The sequence below is a fragment of the Glycine max genome, chromosome 9 (genome assembly GCF_000004515.6).
Source record: "Glycine max cultivar Williams 82 chromosome 9, Glycine_max_v4.0, whole genome shotgun sequence".
Lineage (NCBI taxonomy): Eukaryota > Viridiplantae > Streptophyta > Magnoliopsida > Fabales > Fabaceae > Glycine > Glycine max.
The window spans coordinates 45354579-45375041 of record NC_038245.2 but is presented as its reverse complement, the minus strand read 5'-3'; the positions used below and the strand labels follow the sequence as shown (position 1 = coordinate 45375041).

Genomic DNA, 20463 nt, shown 5'->3' with positions numbered 1-20463 from the left:
AATATATCTAAATAAAGATTATTTTACTAACTATTTGAATAAAAATATATAAATATAATTATTGAGTTATGTAAATTATTTTTAATAGATTACATTTGAAGAGTTATATTGCTATTAACATCAAATACAATATTTTCATAAGTTGAAATATATGCCCTATGAAAATAGAAATTTATCTTTGTCTTACATAAGATCTACAAAGTACCATGGTTATAGAATTTGACACTTAGTTGGCTAAGCAATAAAAAAAGATTGTAATATGTTTTTAAATGTAAAAGTGCGTCACTAAAAACTTAATAGTCAAATTCAATCCAAACTGTATTTTATTAAATTGGATTAGATAGAATTTTTTGAATAATAATAATAAATAAATAAATAAATAAAATTGGTTTTTTTAATAAAACAATTCAAACTGAAATGAAAATTGTTTTAATCTTTTTGAGATAAAGGATTTGTTTGATTTAGAAGATAAAAATAGAAAAGATAAAATTAAAAAAAAGAATTAAAATAGATGATAAAAGATGTTGCTATAAGTTTTTTTTTTTTTTTATTTGATACACTTAAAGCTCCAGGCCCAAAGAGTGTATTCTGCATTATAGAACTAATCTTATTCCCCGCAAACTCAACTGTTCCTGTCACTAGCTAAACATGCTATATTCAGAAGAAAAAAAAATAAAAAAGAAGAAGAAGCTAAACATGCTATATAAGTTGAAAAATACAATTTGCTATTAAATTTATTTTAAAATGGCATATAGCACCGCTCTTTAAGGCAAGAAGGGACAAAGGGGCGTTTTTTACTTACCCTTTCCTTCATTTCATTCCATAACCTAACCCTAAACCAAAATTCAGAGAGAGGCTTTTGTGTTAACCTTTCTGTCGATGCTCCGTGTTGGTGCTACCAAGGCTCAGTCGGAGAGGAGGGTTTCATTGTTAAATGCTCTCTCTCTTCACTCTCTGCTCACCCTTTTCCCCTTTCATGTCTTCAATCACCGCCTCTCCTTCAGGGTCTCCAAAAACCCTACTTTTTAATTTCCATCCCAACCCTTTTCTTTTTTTCCATACTGGGAATTTAATATTCAATTTTAGCCTCCTGGGTTTCCAACCTCCATCTCCTCACCAACACGAGTGATTCAAAGGTGCTATTTTTTTGCCCTTTTTTCTTTTTGGCTTCTGCGATTGCTTAGTGTTCCTTAAGTTCGAGCTTTTTTCGATCTCCATTGTCAGTTGCTTGTGTGAATTGAGGTTTATAATGTTTCTGATAGAATGTAGGATAATTAATCTAATAATCTGCTTCGGTGTAGTTTTTGCGAGTTTGCTACTTATTGTCTAACTTTGTTTCATTTGGTTGTTGAATTGTTTTATGCTATATATTTAAAATTCGTTTTTTTAACATAGTTTATTATTTGTTGAAATTATTAATTTTGTTTTGGATTTGTGCGCCATTGCTTTACAGATGTTTCTATTTGGGTCATTTACTGAAGATGAAACTCAATCATTGCTGTCAAAGCAGTCTTCTGGAAAAAAGGAAAAACCTGTGGAGAAGAATCAGCTGCAATTTGGTTCTCTGAATTCTGTTACTGTTGAGTCAAACAACCTGCTAAATTCATCGAAATCACCAGATAATTCTCCACCCTCTGATTCTCAGAAATGTAATGGAGTGAAGAGTGTCAGTGATAATTCACCTGAAGTGTCAGGAACAATTAAAGAGAATGGCAGCATTACCAATATCTCCCCTAGGTCCATCACCACCAGTACCATCAGTGTAAATGAAGTTGAAGAAAAAAATGCAAATTCTTTTACATTACGTGGTGAAGATGGTCCCTCAAACAAGTTTACAAAGTTGAGCCTAGATGCTTCTGAGGCTGAAAGCTTGAAGAATTTACATAAAATTGGTAATGGGGATGATTCTGCACCGAAGTTATCTGATCGAGAACCCCAAAAGGCACCTAATGGGCATGCTGTTATGCATGTTAAGGATATACTGCCTCGAGGCCTTATCAACTCTGGGAATCTATGTTTTCTTAATGCAACCATGCAGGCTCTCTTGTCATGCTCACCTTTCGTTCATCTTTTACAGCAATTAAGAACTCGCAACCTTCCTAAGGTTAGTTTTTCTGCTGCTGCATGTCAACTATTAACCAATTAACTAATACTGCCATGTACAGGTTTTAGCTTAACTTATAGATGAGATAATAACATTAAAGGAATAAAGACCTAAAAGATGTATTATGCATTCAGATTTCCCTTATGCTAGAAAATTATTGAACTGATATTATTTCTTGTTTATTATTCTATATTATATTAGGTTGGGTATCCCACATTGACGGCATTTGCTGAGTTCATAGCCCAATTTGATATGCCAAGCACAACTAAAGTAAAGAAGCAAGATACAGATACGTTTGAGTCTGGAAGGCCATTTCGCCCTGTTATGTTTGAAGTTGTCCTAAAGAATTTTACTCCGGATGTGCCAAATAGCATTTCAGGAAGACCAAGGTTGGTAATAGGGACTTGTTTATAATATTATTTTACATGAATAGTCAAAATCTTCATTTGCTTTCTTTCTCAATCCTCCATTCCTACACTTCAACTGTGATTTCACAATATTCCTATCATTTAAACAATTTTGTCTGTCGTACCAATGTGTCTGAGATTTTATAGACTCGTCAAGAAAGTTATTTGGTAATTTGAAAGTGTGGAATGCCCAAGTGTCATGATCTAATTGGTAACATAAACTTGCAACTTTGTAATATACTTGGTTTCAACATGTCACTTTCAGACAGGAAGATGCTCAGGAATTTCTGAGCTTTGTAATGGATCAAATGCATGATGAATTACTGAAGCTTGAAGGACACTCTTCAAGTCTTAACGGCAGCAAATCTTCTCTGGTTTCTTCGGTGGAAGATGATGAATGGGAAACAGTGGGGCCGAAGAATAAATCTGCTGTGACAAGGACTCAAAGCTTTCTCCCATCGGATTTAAGTGGTATTTTTGGAGGACAACTTAGAAGTTTGGTGAGAGCTAAAGGTACAAAACATAACTCTCTTATATATTAGTGAAGGGGTTTGTTTTTGTTTTAACTGTCAAGTTCATTAAGATTTTGTGGAATTTGATCTGGCCAGTCTGTTGCTTCGTGCTGAATAGTTGTAATTTTGAACTTTTACTTTCTTTTTACTTTTGTGCTCGCCCAAATTCTCCTTATCCGTCATTGTTGATATTCTTCAAAGAAAAAATGAACATGTAATTAAAGTTTATAAAAAAAATTATGGCCATTGTCATGATTTCTTTTTTGTCATTTAGGAAATAGAGCTTCTGCTACTGTTCAACCATATCTCTTGCTCCATCTTGACATCTATCCTGATGCTGTTCACACAATTGAGGATGCACTTCACTTGTTTTCTGCACCAGAGACTCTTGAAGGGTACCGAACATCACTCACTGCAAAGGTATATAACCTTTACATTTATTTTTGGATACTTTAATGCATTATCTTTAACACCATCATACTTTGATATACAATGTTCATGGATGTTTTTTTTATAAGTGGACTATGATGCATTAGTACTCTACTACTCCTAAATAGTTGCCATTATGTTTTCAGTATTGCTACCTATTGGGTACATGGATACACACCCAATACTCACTTATTACTCAAATATAAATCAGTTCATGCTTAACACCAAATTTAGCTGCTATGTTGTTAGATTGTTATTAAATGAAACAAGTTGTACCCATAATGTCATTCATACCCATATCCATGTATGTACCCATAATGTCAGTCATACCCAAATCCATGCAATACAGTGGAACATCAACTGATTTCAAAATTCTATATCTTCTAAATGGAGGAGGCCAAGAAACTGATGGCAAAATTATAGCTACTTTGTTGCCTTCCATGCTCTTCATGCCTGAGTACACACCATCAGTAATTTTGGCAGCATAGAAAGTCATCTTAGTCATTAATATAATGTTCTTAGGTCTCATCTATCTTAACTCAGCCTTTTGTAGTGGATAATAATCTCCTTTGGTTGCTATGGAGGATATGCTTTTTACTACTATTAAAATACTGATTTAAATTTCTTTCAGGCCGGTGTTGTGACTGCAAGGAAATCTGTTCGAATAGTGACACTCCCGAAAATAATGATATTGCACCTGATGCGTTTTGGTTATGGAAGCCAGGGAAGCACCAAGTTGCATAAGCCTGTCCACTTTCCTCTTGAGTTGGTATTGGGTCGTGAATTGCTTGTTTCACCATCTACTGAGGTGATGTAATATGTCTCTATATTCTTGCCCCTATGTTGTGGATCTAAATAGTTAGTGATCATGTTGATAAATGATGGCCTCTCTTTCTGGCTACTAGCAACTACTTTATTCCCAATGATGCACTGTTTTTTTTTTTTTTTTGTGTGTGTGTGTGTGTATGTGTTGGGGGTGGGTGGGAGGGAGTTCACATGACAGAGATTGAGTTGTCAAGGTTTTAACATTATAAAATTGTTTATATTACCTCAAAGATTACTTCTTTCAAAGTTTCTTTTATTCCTTTGAAGATTAATTTAGGGAATATCTCCTTTTTTGAAAAAATGTATAAAAAGTGTCATGCATCATTTTGATCATTGCTTATGGAGACTGCTTTTTTAGTTTCCCCCCCTCCCCCTATTCTGAAAGGGTCTAATGAGAAATACAAGACTATGGATGATTAGCTAATTTTCTGGCACATTTCTTTGGTCTTACCATAAAAACAACAAGACTTAAGTAAATGAGGTATTCTCTAATGCACTAATTTCAACCAAAACAAGCAAAGGAGAAATCTATTGCTGATCATAAGTAAATGTTTCAACTTAGCTTAAAAAAGTTAAGAATACAAGAGGCTCTTGATAACTGATAATGTAGTCTTTCTCTGTCCCCCCAGAATTTTATTTAACTAGAACGAAGAGGGTGTAGTGGCTGATTGATTTTTATGCTTCTGCAGGGTCGAAAGTATGAACTTGTTGCTACAATTACTCACCATGGAACGGAGCCTTCAAAGGGGCACTACACAGCTGATGCCCAATATCCCAATGGTCGATGGCTACGATTTGATGACCAATCTGTCTTTGCTATTGGAACAAATAAGGTGCTGCATGATCAGGCATATGTGCTTTTCTACAGACAGATGTGAACATATAAATATTGTTCTATCAAATATCTACTCCCTACAGAAAAAACACTACTCCCCTATAAGAAAGGATTGCTGGTCGATTAATGTCATGCATGGAGAGAAAATGTGGGTGATTATTTATTAGCTGGTGAGGGTACCATAAATGGTCGATCCAATCCAGTGTGTGAAAAAGTAATTGTTGTAATATTCTTTTTGATATTGTCTTAAACTGAAAGTTTTGTAGTCTTAGTGTAGGACATGGGTATGTATTTATGGTAACAGTGAGTAAAGGTTTATAAGAATATGCTGGATATTATATAGTCCCGCTGACTTGGAAGAGATTGGGATCTAAAGTTATTAATTAAGCTTAAGTTTGTTCTGTTTCTCGTTGATTGGGTGTTAAATGTTTCAGTTTTTATAATAATTTAATGATTGTTTGAGATCTTTGAATTTCCAGAGGCCCTGTTAAAAATCAAATGAGACAATAATTCAGACGTTCAAACCGGTGTAAATCGACAAAAATGTTAAGCGGGCGAGCTATAATTGAGAATTCGTTTTGGAAACAAGCATGGTTTCTCGTGGTTACTATTTAAATTTCAAGTTTTTCTTTCACAAGAACGATGCGTAAAAATTTTTCACTCCTTTACAATTATATATCCTCGCTTCTTCCCCATTTTTTATTTTGAGAAGAATGAAAATGGCCTTTTTCCCCGTGAAGACGGAAAATATGAGCGAGTTTCCCAAACGATTCCTATATTTCCATTATTTCATCGCTTCCATGTTTCGGGTTATTTCACTTTGAAGCCTTAGTTGAAACATGTTCTTACCCATTGAATTGGCAAATCTTATTTTAATTCCAAAAGTGGGGTTAAAAAGATCCAAGCCAACCAAACCAACATTTAAAAATTGTTACTTTTCCGAATACCTAATTGGTTGAAATATTTTTAAATGAACAACTTTCAAATTTGTCCGCAGGTTGGCTGCACCTGCATTACTTTCAAGTTTTCTACTAGCTGCTTAAAATGATTACTTCATTTCTCCCACATGGCTCTCAGACTTGCATTCTTCCTCTTCCTCTCTCAAAAAAGTAAAGGTTGGTACAAATAATAGGGAAAGCATCTTTTGAATATCTTAAGAATAACAAAGGAAAATCCAAAACAGCAACTCATTTATGTTGTTAACCTCATTTAGATGTTCCCTCTTTTACATGAATAGAATATTCTGTTTTTCATTTGTGATCCAAACCCAGCGAACAAAATATTGCTTCAGGAGAGCTAAAGAAACTAGGTTGTCTGGCTTGCTGGTTAGTGAATGGTGGCTTTTTAGACAATTTAAAGCAATGACTTACCTGCTTTCAAGATTTTCCGTGGTCCAACCAAATAAACAGCTGCTTTCAGTTTCTTTGTACCAAATGGACGGTGTGGAAGAGCATAAAGGACACTCTAAAATTAGGCACAAAGGACCTCTCTGAAGTAAAAGTCAATGACTTCAGAATATCACACTTGGATTACTTCTGCTGTAATAAAAATTGTGGGAATATTTTATATCTAGGAGCCTATACTAGTATTGTTACCTTTTGAAAAAAACAACTCAGCTGAGTAAATTACGTGTGCATATTTCAAAGAATCAGAAAACTGAATTTTAAGCATCACGTGATTTTTCATTTCATCCTTGTGTCCACCTTTTCTTCTTCTTTATGCCCAGTTGCTGGTTTCCATGATAGAATATCACTTGTTTTAGAAATCTCCGCTTTGATCATGTAGTTGTTTTGAATACTGGTCATGATCTACAAACTAAATAGCAAGAATAAAGTATAGGGCATTTCTACACTATCTTCTTGTTCTGATCTCATTTGGCTCCAAGCCTCTGATTCACTAATACTTGCGTAGTGACATTTGTCTCAAGAAAATGACAAGCAGAATGAGTGCGCTGATTTAGATATCCTAGATCGCAAGACAAAATTCCTCGACTCATATAATAACAGAATTGTTTGTTCGCGATAATCTTTTTACTTCTATTCTTATAGTTGATTGATTGGTTGGTGGTATTATTTGATTTGGCTGCTGAAGATCTTTTCATAATGATATTTGGAGACATTAATCTCTTCAACGCACCTATGATAACAATTACAATTGTATACAAAACACAAAAATGATATTTTTTTTTTAAAAAAGTATAACTACTCCAATCTGCTATGTCCCCTAATTTCTTCACTAAGAAAACAATAAAAAATAAACTAAGGCCCCTAATTTCACCATAAAAATTATGGAAGAAAACTTGTTCTAGAAATGTGGTTGTTTTGAATACTGGTCATGATCTACAAACTAAAAAGCAAAAATGCATGTATATTTAATTACTCATTTGATCTACTTGCACAATCTTTATGTTTTAGTTCTTACATGTAGATATTACTCGTTTTAGTCTCCCCTCATACACTTTTTAACTAGTTTAATCCCAAAGCCTACACTTTTTTAACTAGTTTTAGTTTCTACACTATCTTTGATCTTAATTGGCTCCAAGCCTCTGACTTGCTAATACTTGCGTAGTGACATTTGTCTCCGCTAACAAAATAACAAGCAGAATGAGTATGCGGATTTAGATATCATAGATAGCAAGACAAGATTCCTTGATTCAAACAATAACAGAATTGTTTGTCGCGAGAATCTCTTTCCTTTTTCTATTCTTCATAGTTGTTTGTTTGTTTGGTGGTGGTGGTGGTTGTATTTGTTTTGGTTCCTAAAGAGATCATAAGATATTTGGAGACATTAGCCTCTTCAATGCACCTAGGGTAACAAAGTGCAATGTTCTGCTGTCCTTTTCCTAGACAAAAAGGTTATATTTCCATTAAGCTTCGAATGGATGCAGCATTCATCATGCAACTGACAAAAGAACATGATTTGTTTCCATAGATGGAGTCCTTTACAGGCATAGTTACAATTGTATACAAATCCAAAAATGAAATTTAAAAAACAAAAGTATAACCACACACCACTCTGCTATGCCCCCTAATTTCACCCTAAGATTCTACAATCAGCTCAGAAAAAAAAAAAATGAAATCAACACCATTTGCAAACCGAAAAGCAAAACAGCAATTTCAAGATACAAACAAAATCTTCAATTCTGCCCTTCATTCCAGTATTTCAGCATCCTAAAACAAATTCAAGGGAGAAAATGAATAATCAAGAAGGAAGCACGGCAGACACTGTTAAAATAGATCGTGTGCTTCATCAGTCACTCAGCCTTCAACATGTAGAATTGTTATCCTCTACTTGTTCTTCTGCATCATTATTATACCTTGGAACCCACCAAACTCTAACACTTCTGTCAAGGCTTCCACTGTACAACAAAAAGCCACCACCAATCCTATTAGGTGAAGCCTGCAAACACTTGACAGGCCCTTCATGACCACTTATGACCCCAACTTTACAAAGCTTACCAAAAGTCTCTCTCCTCCAAATCCCTATGGTTTTATCCGCTGATCCACTGCACAAAATCTCCCCCATTAAACACATACACAACACAGCCATCTCATGTGCCTTGGTCTCAGAAACCAGCTTCCAACAACAACTCTCAAGCCCCTCCCACCCCATCACAAACCCATCAGACCCTCCTCCATAAACCCATTTCCCATCCTCAGAAACAACAACAGCATTAAAAGAAACATCTTTATGACCCTCCAAAACCCCCTTCAAACCATGCTCCTCCCCCTTTCCATCTTTTTTTCTCCCCCAAGCCTTAATCTTTCCATCCGCAGAAGCAGAATACATAACCCCTTTACACGCCACCAACCCATTGATAGCATCATCATGAGCCTTTATTGACTCCAAACACTTCAAATCCGAGAGCCTCCACACCTTAAGAGTCTTGTCCCACGACCCAGAATAAATAAAACCGTTATACACCGTCAAGCATGAAATGCTATCCGCGTGTTCAATCCACAAACGCTTGTGGTGCCTCCGGGTTTGGACATAGTTGCTCTGCTTCATGAACTTCCCCAAATAGTCCTTGGTTGTGGGAAGAGTGTCAACGAGCTTGAACACGTTCTCTGAGCTTCTTGACACCTTCCAAACTCTGATCCTGCTATCTTGGTGCGCGGTGAAGACCTTGTTCCCAACCGTTGCAAGTGCCTTCACTGATCCATCTCCTTGTCCGAACTTTGCAAATACCCTCAAATCTGGTTGCTGCCACACTATGATATCCTTACCCTGCGAGGCACTGAGGATGAACTCACCGCATAAGGCCAAGCATGAAACGGAGCCCACGTGTCCCGAGAGAACCGAGAGTGATCGGTGAGAGTGGAAGAAGCCGCCAGAAACTATGGGTATGGGTATGCGTTGGGAACAGAAGGGGCTCTCATCGCTCTCGCTGCTGATGCTTCTGCTGCTACAGCTACTGCTACTACAGCTGCTAGAAGTTGAAGGTGGTGTGTTCCAAAGTTTGGGTTTTAAATCCATTGGAGCGGAAAATTCGGTTTGGGCAACAAGGGAATTCATTGGAGGTAAGAAAACGGGTGGAAGGAAGGAGCGTTGTGGTGGAGAAGAAAATATATATATATATATATATAGAGAGAGAGAGAGAGAGAGAGAGAGAGAGAAGGTGGTTCCTTGTTGACGAGGGAAATGCTATGTTATGTGAGAGTTAATATGATTGTATAGTGTTAAGAGGTGCAACGGCTACCTTGACTATAGATAGAGAGAGAAAGAGTGTTGTCATTTGTGGTATCTTTCTTGATGACCAATGCATTTCCTTTTGTAATGTTGCATTGCATTTATGAGTTGTTAGCACTTTTTGTGCCATTTTTTCCCACCAATTATTACCTGCCACGTCGAAAATGGCAAAAGCGCCCTGCTTACCTACTAAGATTCAACATATCTTCACTTCAGGGTTTTCTATTTTGCTGGTTTTGATCTTTATAACTGTTGATTGCAATAGCATTTGCATAATTAATTTCATTTATATATGTATATCGCATGTTGGGTTGGACTCACATCTTTGATATTTATCTGATTTTGAGAATAGAGTTTAATTTGAGAGTTTAGGAAAATATTACCTTATCTTCATAATGTTTTTTAGATTTATAGATATTATTTGTAGATTAGATATACTAGGCGGTATGCCAATGAAATTTGTATTTCTGGATATCCGTCCAAATTCATCTCGATTTTAATGGAGAATATTTGAGTTGATCGGTACGGGTTTGAGGGGATTATTCGATTTTTGTCGAGATCGGGATCGGGGACGGGGATGTCACTACCTGTCCCATATCCATTCTTGTATTCATCACGATGATGAAATTATTAAAATTTTATAAATTACTTGTTAATCTTTTTTTATAATTTTTACATAATTTAAGATTCTTTTCTTGGTAATTTTTGTAGACAAATGCACTGTAAATACAAGTCGTTAAAAATAAATATGTAACAATCAATTTTTTTAAAATCTAATTTTCAATATAATTTTTTTTTAAAAAAAAAACTTTTATACAAATCTGAACAGAGGGCGAAACGAGAACGGAAATACCCCGCAAGTACGAAGATGAGTTAACAAATTTTAACTATTGAATATATATATATATATATATATATATATATATATATATATATATATATATATATGTATATATATATGTTGGGGAGTTGGGATCAGGGGACTCCAGAGGCAACCCCTCCTCGCCCCATCCCCCATTGTCATGTCTGGATAGTAGTTTCTTATTTTAAAATTAGGATGTCATGTTTATAAATATAGAGCAAAGTTTATAGAGCATCCACAATGACAAATGATGGCGTGCAAAATTTTTAATTGAATAATTATTGAAAAATAATTTAAATTTTTAATTTTAAATCCCAAAGATATTATTTAAATTTAAAAGAATATTTAAATCTAAAGATATTATATTTAAATTAGAGATTAATTTTTTTAGGATTAAAGCTTTAGATCTATAAATAAATATTTTTTGTATGAGAAGAATCATCACACCATCACTCTCTACACGAGAGAAATAATAAAAATGAATAAAATATTCATAAAGTCCATATATTCTCCTTTTCTAATTGCATCTCTAAAAAAAAAAAACAATGTAAACCAATTAAAATTTTCTTTAAAATATAAATATTAAAGTAATTAATAGAGACTCTTTAAAATTAGTTAAAGTTGTGCTTGTACATTAATATTGCGCATTCCTGCTCAGGTAGCCATTGATTCTAGGAGTGAAGACAATTTGTGTTCTTGTGTGTATGGGATTTAGAAGACGGTTTTATGGTTAGTTGAATGATTGATTTACTCAATAGCTATCTCGTCTTCTGTTCATCGATCTATCCGTTCTATCAATAGCTTAAAGTGGTTAGTCGCATGGTATTCCCTTTCCCTTATTCATATTGAAATGCAAATATTTGCTTAGTCCATAGAAGAATATCTCCCTTCTGCTTTATGTCCCAACATTAATAGCTAAACCAACGAAGAAAAGTTTATTTGTGCCCAATTAGCAGCAGAATAAATGATAAAATAATTAAATTGCAAAAACAACAAAATGTATAAACATTATACTACTAACGAGTAGGCAAGAGCGTGTGTGAGAGAGATGATTAATGTGATTGGTAGAGAGCAACATTTTTTGTTGTTGTTAGTTCACAAGAATCCCGTCAACATAACTAACTCCACATATGTTTATTTATTAATTCATGAGAAATAACATAACAGACAGAAAAAAGTTACCAACTTTAATTTTCATATATAGATTTTTTTTAGTTTAACTTCTATATAGATTGCATAATTAGTGTAAAAAATTTCATGTCGATGGATTAAAAATTATGATTGATATGATTTTTAAGTTAATAGATGTAAAAACTAGTACACTTACTATAAATACAAATGTCATTTTATGATTTGAGGATGGGTAGAAGTTCTTTTACATTATACATGTATAAATTATTTTTTATTTTACTTTTTACTTTTAGGATTGTATTTTAATGTTTTGGAACTAAACCACACTGCCCGAGACCTATCCAAAAGATTAATTAACAAACGATTGATTGAAAGTGGTCGGCGGCAAACATCCATTCTTTTATTGTAACCACCACTGGTTTAATCTTCCATGACCACCTTACAAGAGAACAATGTGTCCCCCAAAAAAAAAACTATATTTCATATTAGAATTTGTAAGTATACATTAGGATTGATTAGTATATCACCCTTAATAAAATTTATATGTCGAAGCTAGTATGGTATAATTTTGTAATTTTGTTAGTCAACCACTCTAAATAATACTATATAAACTGATTTGCTACAAAAATCTTATCTGTTCATTTCTTCCTCTATATGTATGTTTCATGGATACTAACTAATTACTTTTCTTAACTTCTGCATGGCTGATATTATGAGGAGAATAATTGGAAGCATTAATACTTAAGTTGGTGCAATAGGTGTGAGTTTGGTGAGCTGGTTTGGTATTTTAGCTAGGAAGAATAAATTTGCACAAGGATTGAACTGAGGTCTCTCTTTTCATGAGGTGTGATAACTTTGTACTTGGAGAAGCTGTCGTTATCAAGCATTGTGACTTGTGACTTAAAGGAAGTTCCAGTAGCTAGCTTTTGTCTTTATCTCTCAGTACTTACAATTTAAGTTTATTGAAAGCTTTCAATTATAACTAAAGGATTAAGAATGAAAAACAGAATAAGGTGGTTTTAATTAAGACTAAGTATGCCTCAATGCTTTATGTGAAGTAACATGTTACGAGAGGGTCAATCCTTTTGAATTGTTAGACTTGAGAGTTTAAACTGTTTGGGCTGCTTCCATTCAATGATCAATAACAATTTACATTTGAGTAAGTTCCAAACAGCTGATTTGATTTAGATTAGGATATTTAAATAATACCTCACTATGAGAGGAATGCATTTGGACATTCCTTCCTGAAAACGTGAATATCTACTTTAGTCAACATAGGAAAATCTCTGCTTCTGATATATGGCACAACATCACTGGTTTAACATGTGGAAATTTAGTTTTAAATTTAATGAACTTGAGTGATGGCCACCTGGAGGAGCAGTAATATTAAAGTAAATTAATTTTAGAAAAAGGGTCAGAAAAAGGTTGGAAATTGCAGCATACTTAATGTGATTTGGTTGAAAGCAACCATTTATGTTATTGTTAGCTCACATGAATCACATCAACACCACAAACTTGACTTGTTTTCTTACTTATAAACTAATGTGAATTACATGTGTATGAGAGATAACGAGAAAGGTGCTAACTTCTCTTATATATATATATATATATATATATATATATATATATATATATATTCATTCGTAGGACCACGCAGGCTCTTATATAGATCAATAAAAGAAATAGTAACTGAATATGGTCGGCTAAGCATTGCATTGGTTCTTGTATACAGTATAATAATAAAATCTAACCAGGAACTAATATAAGATTATCTTAATTAAGAAACAAAGATATCACATAAATAATAAGAAGATTAAAATTCCTTAATTTGGATCTGCCTCCGAAGATTATGCCGACATGTCGGCGATGGTAAAGTATATAACCAAGTAAAACATTTTGGCAAGTAATATTTGTTAATAGGATTTTTCACTTTTGAGACCAAGCTTAGTGTTGTAATTTCTTTACAACATATAAGCAACGTGTAAACTATATAATGTATACTGTAAAAAAAAACACTATATATTGTATAATTTATTTAGGGAGAAAAAAGGGTTGATTTATTTATTTATTCTCTGCCTTAAGGTTGTTTAAATATATGCTCCTCCCCCTTTTAGATACCTTGTACATGCAAAAGAAGTCAATCACTGATGCTCGGGACTTGAAGAAAGCTCCAATATTGTGTATTGACTTGTCAGTATTAATGTTTTAAGAATACTACAGTATTTAAATTTTGTACTAATGTGTGCAAGAAACAAAATAAATGTCTCTATAGATTCCTTTATCCATGTTATTACATTATTTATAGAATTTATATTCCCATCCATGAGGAGAAATTCCATCGGAAGCTCACAGAGAAAACTAAGTAATTAACGTTGAAATACCACCAAATTTACATTATTGAATCAGGCTTTTATAATCGGATGTGGACAAGGACTTTAATATTTTGAAGTGTCATTTCATGAAAATTAAAAACATTCCATGATAGAAACCATTCGTATATAACAAAGGAACTTTGCATGGTAAAGCTACTTTTTTTTTTCTTTTCTGGGGAGCTTTGTATAGCAGGAATTTGCCTCACTTACATACCCAAAAAAATAAAAATTCAAGTGTTAAGAACTAATCAAGTGGTTGTTCTAAGAGGGCTTTACCTAAAAACCGAGGAAATTCTTTGGGGGGGGGGGTCCGAAAATAACAGATCAACGGATCCTATACATGAGGCACTAAGAAGAATGCCCAAGAAAAGAATAAGGACCACTAGCCCAAATGGAAGAAGAGGGTCCCTAAGAAAGAAGGTGCGGAAAGTAAAAGCATTTGTATCCGCTTCTGATCTTGACCTTGGCCGTTGAGTAAAGAACCGGAAACATGGAGAAAAAGATACCTGTTTGGAAATAAACTAATAACAACTGCACAAATTAATTGATTGCTCATGATGATGAATGTTAATTATAGGTATGTTTGAATTTGCGGTGGGAGGTCTAAAAACATGTTTAAAAATAATATCAATGTTTGGTTATCCTTGAAAAATATGTTTAAGAATAAAATTTTACTTGCAAACTTAGTTCTGGAGAAGTTTGATCTTCTAGTAGGAAAAAGTCGCTGCAATGGCTGCAGAACAGAATGATGCATGGTTTGGTCCCGTATCTTGTAAAGATTTGAATCACAAACTGTAGTCCTAAGATTTTTTGGTGTTCTTGGCAAATCCAGAAAATTATAATCTCATAATCATTTGAATTTTACATTTCTTGCATTTTTTTTACAAAACCATTAATAATTCGTTCACAATTAAGATTTTTTTAAAGAATTATTTTTGATAAAAAATTATTTAATCAACCTTGTGACATAGTAGATTTCAAATACAATTTTAAGAGTTTCAAATTTAATATACTTCTTTTAGTATATATAATAATAACAAAAATAGTTAATATTATTTTAATTATATGTAATACATGTATCAAGAAAACAATTAAGTGTCTTAAAATAACTTAATATAACAATTGTACTAGTCAAAAAGTAATTTTCTTGATGAAAACATTTTTCAATCTTCCCTCCATGTGTGGTTTTAATATTACTTACAATTTAGAATGATTAACAACGTGTTTGAAAATGTATCTAGGACGTGGTTTTTCACATCCGACTGAATGCTACTAGATGTAGCTTTTGCAGTTTTCACAAAGATGCGAATAGTGGGGGCAAAATGTATTTTCAATCATGTGGTAAATTTTGTTGGTTTGAAAAGAAACTCATAATAAGCCTTACTAACAAAAGAAAGAGTTTAACCATGTGTTTTATGCATCAGAATCATATGACGTGAATCCAAAACGTGGGAAATTGGAAGCTAACATATGTTGGACGTGGGTGTTGGATAAAATTTCCTGACGTACCACGCATCCAAACACCCTATAAGAAAATAAAATGAGGATAAAATACATTGTAAAAACAAAATGAATTTTTCAACTCATAATTTGTCTCAAGAGACCATATATTTTACAAGTCATTTTATAAGTTTATAAACTTTGAATAACATAATCTTTTACACAATTATTTAATTACAATCTATAATAAGTTTATTAATTTTTAAAATAAATATTTTAAAATAAATCAAACAATAATTTATAATTAAATGATGGTATAAAATTATTTTATAATCCATAAGTATTAGACTCATAACTTATTGGGGAACTAAGTCATCTTAAATACTTAAATGTTCATTTACTATATTTTTCTTGATTTTAAGTATTTGTGTTGACTATGGACCATGCTATTGGAATAATTTTTTAAGCAACAAGAGATAATGGATAGCCCTGAATGTGTTTTTTTTCTTACAAAAAGGGCCAAAGGCCCCCAAGAGAAAAGCTATACTCCACGCGGGAAGCAAGTCTGAATGACTGAATTACATCACAGCTAAAACTTGTAAAGAGATCAAAGAAGGAATAGAATAAAAAAACCACACAATCATTAGAACTAAGACTAAACTTGGCCAAGGTATCAGCCACTTGATTGGCTTCGCAAAAAGCACTGTATGTTATTATTGTTGTATGTTATTTCATCCTTCACATCATGAGAAGTAACACATGGTATATTAAGGTTGTTTCACACCTGCAAAACAAACGAAATTGAATGGAATGGATTAGGATGCAACTTTCACATCTAATTTAATTATTAGTACTATTAAGCAGCAGAAAATTAGTTGAAATTAAATTGATTTTATTTTTACCTCCACAGTTGGTTCCAGGGGGAATAGGATTTCCACAAAATTGAGCAACATAAAAACCATGTCCATATCCGGCAATTGCACAATATGCTTAGTTAATTGCTTACACACACACAAAAAATGTTCACGTTTTTTACGACGTTACAGCACCCATGCGATGGGTCTGTCTTTGGGCCTAGATTTCTCGACATAAGTAAGCACCACAATGATGTATCAAGCGCTGCATGTAACCATTGCAACCGACAACATCGTTGATGCTAGAAAGCATTAGCATTCCGATGATGGCCAAAACCATGAGCCTGCTTTTGATCACCCTTGCCATTCTTTTAATATAGGTTTGTTTTTCTGACTCTTATGAATTGGGTTTGGGGAATGGAAGGAAGGGGTTTACATAAAATGGTTTGGTTTAGGCCATTTTTATTAATGAATAATGTAACTGGGCATGATTTGCCGTGTGCATGGGTTATATTCTACATAAATTTTGACTTTTGAATGAAAAGCGTGTGTAGGAGAGAATTACTTGTGAGCATGGAGCGTTTAGACTTTAGATTCATGTTGAATAACGTTGAAAGCACGTGAGCCTGCGGTTAAGACTGAAGAGGGAAGGTCCCACGTTGGAACGATTAAGAATAAGAAAAGTGATACTGTTTTTTTTTTATTCTGAAAAGTAATCCACTGTGTAAATGGTCTAACAAACTTCTTTCTAATTCAAAGGATTTATAAATTTAATGTGTTCAATTCAATTTATTTTCACTTATTTTTATCAATTTTTAATAAATGATTATCTCTCTTAAATGAGGAAAAAAAACAAAATGTTTGGCCAAATTGATTCCAAGCCCAAGTATGAGTGATGATGCCAAACATATGTATGTGTGTTTTGTTAGTAATGTGTAGGTTATTCCTTCTTGCACTTCTCATTTCATTATGAAAAACTCATTTTGGAAAGGACTTTCCACATTACAATGAAACTAGACATAGACCCGCACGATGTATGGGTTTATAAATAATTTAAAAAATATTTAAATAAATAATTTGATAGATAAATAAAAATTAAAAATATAATTATTAATGATATTTTATATTATTGATGGTTAAATGAGTTAAAAAAATTATGCATAAATTAAGATAATTTGTATTTATCCATATATTTATAAGGAAATATTTTAAAATTGAAGTATGACCAATCAGCTAAAGTTAAGTAACGAGAAAAGTAAGTGTTATGCATAAATATTATAAGAATAATATAAGAATAAAATGAAATTGACATAATAAAGCACATAATGTTAAAACACATAATGTGAAATATATATAATGAAAGGAAAATAGTTAACTATAATGTTAAAACACATAAAAATTATGCTAATAGAACTCCAAAAATTATTTGTTTAAATAGACTTTTTGTATTTATTTCCTTTTGTTGGTGACCTGTTGTTAAATTTTGTTTTTTTGGATGTGCTTCTTTTTAAACTTTGAAGTAAGATTAGCTCTTCATCAGAGGATGTTAGAACAGTTTGTTTATTCACCTTTCTCCTTAATGGACTTTCTAAGATTGAATAAACTTCATTTGATGATGAAGATACATCTTTTGACTTCTTGGATACTTGTAGCTTGGAGCTTTTGCTTATGACATAATTTTTTTCACATTTTTCTTTAATGGACTTTCTTCTTTTTTTGATGATGAAGATGCATCTTTTGACTTGGATAGTTGTAACTTTGGACTTTGAGTTGTGTCATCTTCTTTATTTGCCTTTTTTCTTAAATGAGTTTGTGAGATTTCATAAACTTCTTCATCAGATGATAAAGATGCACCTTTTGACTTGTTGGAAGATACAAAGTTGTGTTGCTACATTTGGACCTAATATTAGAATTTATGAAATTAAGGCGGTGAAATGAAATTTCATGAAGCAACATATATAATAAGCATGTGTATACATTAACAGATATGGAGATAAATAAATTAACAAAAATGTATAATGACTTTATTTGTTAAAAGAGGAAGGCGAGTCTTAAGTAACCATGATTGTATAATGTCCTTGGAAGAGACAAAGTTGTGTTGCTACATTTGGACAATTATCTTAATATTGAGAAAAGATTATGATATTCATAACCAACTCCTTGAACTCTTGGACGTGAAATAAAATTTCATGAAGTAACATATATAATAAACATGCGTATACATTAACAAATATAGATAAATAAATTAACAAAAATATATAATGACTTTATTTGTTAAAATTAGCGTATTTTAAGTTTTTGGGTGATACACATTCAAATGTTGATCTGATGCCTTTGAGTTATACCTCTGACTCTTATGCTTATTTTTCTCCAGGACCATGTTCTGTTGCTGTCAACCAAGGACTAACAATATATTTTAAAATGTCTACATGTATCCCTAAAGTGAGGCAATGTGATTATTTAAACAAAGAAACATTCTGAAGACACAAATTCATCAACCTTATTAATTAAGCCTAACAAAAGTTCACATTCATTTAAAATTATATAAAACACTAATAGTTCAACTTTCACACAAGTGTGCGTGTCTATACGACTTATAAAATGTCAATATTAAAGAAGAGGACAAAAATCAAACACTTATGTCTATTAGATTTGAATTTAGATTCCAATGACTAATTTGAATTTGAATTTCAATTTAATACAAAAAACAATTTGCATATAAAGAAATACAAATTGTTTACATACCACCATTTGGAAATCTCTTCTTCTTTCCAAGTTATATTGTGTTTTTGCAGTGTCTATCCTATTTTCATATTTTTGTATCTATCTTTTCAATATTTTTTAGCAAGATTAGTTTTTACAACGGGAAAATCTACGCATAAAAAAAATAAATATATCACAAAAGTGAAAATAAAAATCAACAAAACTCAATATAAAGTCTTGCCTATGTGTAACACCAAAACTTTCAAGTATGCGATTGTGGAGAGGCTCTCACTAACAATGCAGTATGTGATTGGGGGAGTGTCTTGCGATTCGGTCTTTCATGTGAAGATGCTTGCACATCCCTGTTGTAACAATAGTTTATGGCAAACCGAAAAAATTACTGACTGAGTCACGAACAATGTCACTTTCTTTAAGACGTTTCGTGACACTGCCAAAAATTGTGCAAGCAGACTATCAACCACGACGTCCCCAGGATAAAATAGCCCAGATCACTGTATAAGATTTCCACTGCACTGAGGGAACCTTTTCTAGAATTACACCCTCTTGTATGACTTGAAAAGTCACTCTAAAGCCACCCGAAAATATGACTTGAAAAGTCACTCTAATAACCAACCGAAAAATGTGACTTAAAAAGTCACTCTCAAAGCCAACCGAAAAATATGACTTACAAAGTCACTCTTAAAGCCAACCGAAAAATATGACTTACAAAGTCACTCTTAAAGCCAACCGAAAAATGTGACTTAAAAAATCACTCTTAAAGCCAATCAAAATTTTAGAGCGACAGAAAGAAAGAGGGAGAAATTTGCCGGAAATGCATCGGCTGAAATATGGGAGGGAGAAAGAAAAGTTGAGGAAATGCTTCTCAACTGGGGCAAGGAAAAAAGAAGAAATGAGCTCTCTATATATAGGGAGTGAAACACTATTCAAGTGTTTATCCTGAGCGATGTGGGACTTGAAGCTTTTTTTTTTTCTTTCTTTTTTTTCAAACTTTCATCCTTTGTTCTAACAATCCCCAAATTCGTTTGACCGAGTTTTCGTCGAGTATCGTACGATTCAGAGGGTTTGATCGAGGTTTCATGGAGTGTCGTGCGGTTCGGGGTTTGATGTGAAGAGGCTCGCACAACCCCAAATTTGTCTAATTGATGTTATCGTCGGTTGCCATATGTTATTGGAGGTCCTGCGATTCGGTCTTTGATGTGAATATGGTTCACGAAATACTACTGCTATAGCATCATCATCATAATCGCGAACGTAGAATCTCTAATATTGACAAAAATCT

The 20463-nt window shown here is 33.1% G+C and overlaps 2 protein-coding genes across 2 annotated transcripts; one reads left to right on the top strand and one right to left on the bottom strand.

The window, feature by feature from the left end:
- Positions 1 to 735: 735 nt before the first annotated feature.
- LOC100799656 (ubiquitin carboxyl-terminal hydrolase 24) lies at positions 736 to 5524 on the top strand. Its single transcript, XM_003534325.4, has 7 exons — positions 736 to 1136; positions 1454 to 2104; positions 2306 to 2493; positions 2777 to 3024; positions 3298 to 3443; positions 4084 to 4260; positions 4967 to 5524. The coding sequence occupies exons 2-7, from the start codon at positions 1454 to 1456 to the stop codon at positions 5153 to 5155; spliced, it is 1599 nt and encodes a 532-aa protein (XP_003534373.2). The 5' UTR covers positions 736 to 1136; the 3' UTR covers positions 5156 to 5524.
- Positions 5525 to 8014: 2490 nt separating this feature from the next.
- On the bottom strand, positions 8015 to 9869 carry LOC100803028 (protein JINGUBANG). Its single transcript, XM_003533449.5, has one exon. It carries the CDS (start codon positions 9625 to 9627, stop codon positions 8377 to 8379), a length of 1251 nt encoding a protein of 416 aa, XP_003533497.2. The 5' UTR covers positions 9628 to 9869; the 3' UTR covers positions 8015 to 8376.
- Between the last annotated feature and the right edge of the window lie 10594 nt (positions 9870 to 20463).

Excerpts from the sequence above, each read along its gene's own strand:
- LOC100799656 (XM_003534325.4), top strand. The coding sequence starts at position 1,454 with ATGTTTCTATTTGGGTCATTTACTGAAGATGAAACTCAATCATTGCTG. Across the intron at positions 2,494-2,776 it reads AGCATTTCAGGAAGACCAAG|ACAGGAAGATGCTCAGGAAT; the intron begins GTTGGTAATAGG and ends TGTCACTTTCAG. Across the intron at positions 4,261-4,966 it reads TTGTTTCACCATCTACTGAG|GGTCGAAAGTATGAACTTGT; the intron begins GTGATGTAATAT and ends ATGCTTCTGCAG.
- LOC100803028 (XM_003533449.5), bottom strand. The coding sequence starts at position 9,627 with ATGAATTCCCTTGTTGCCCAAACCGAATTTTCCGCTCCAATGGATTTA.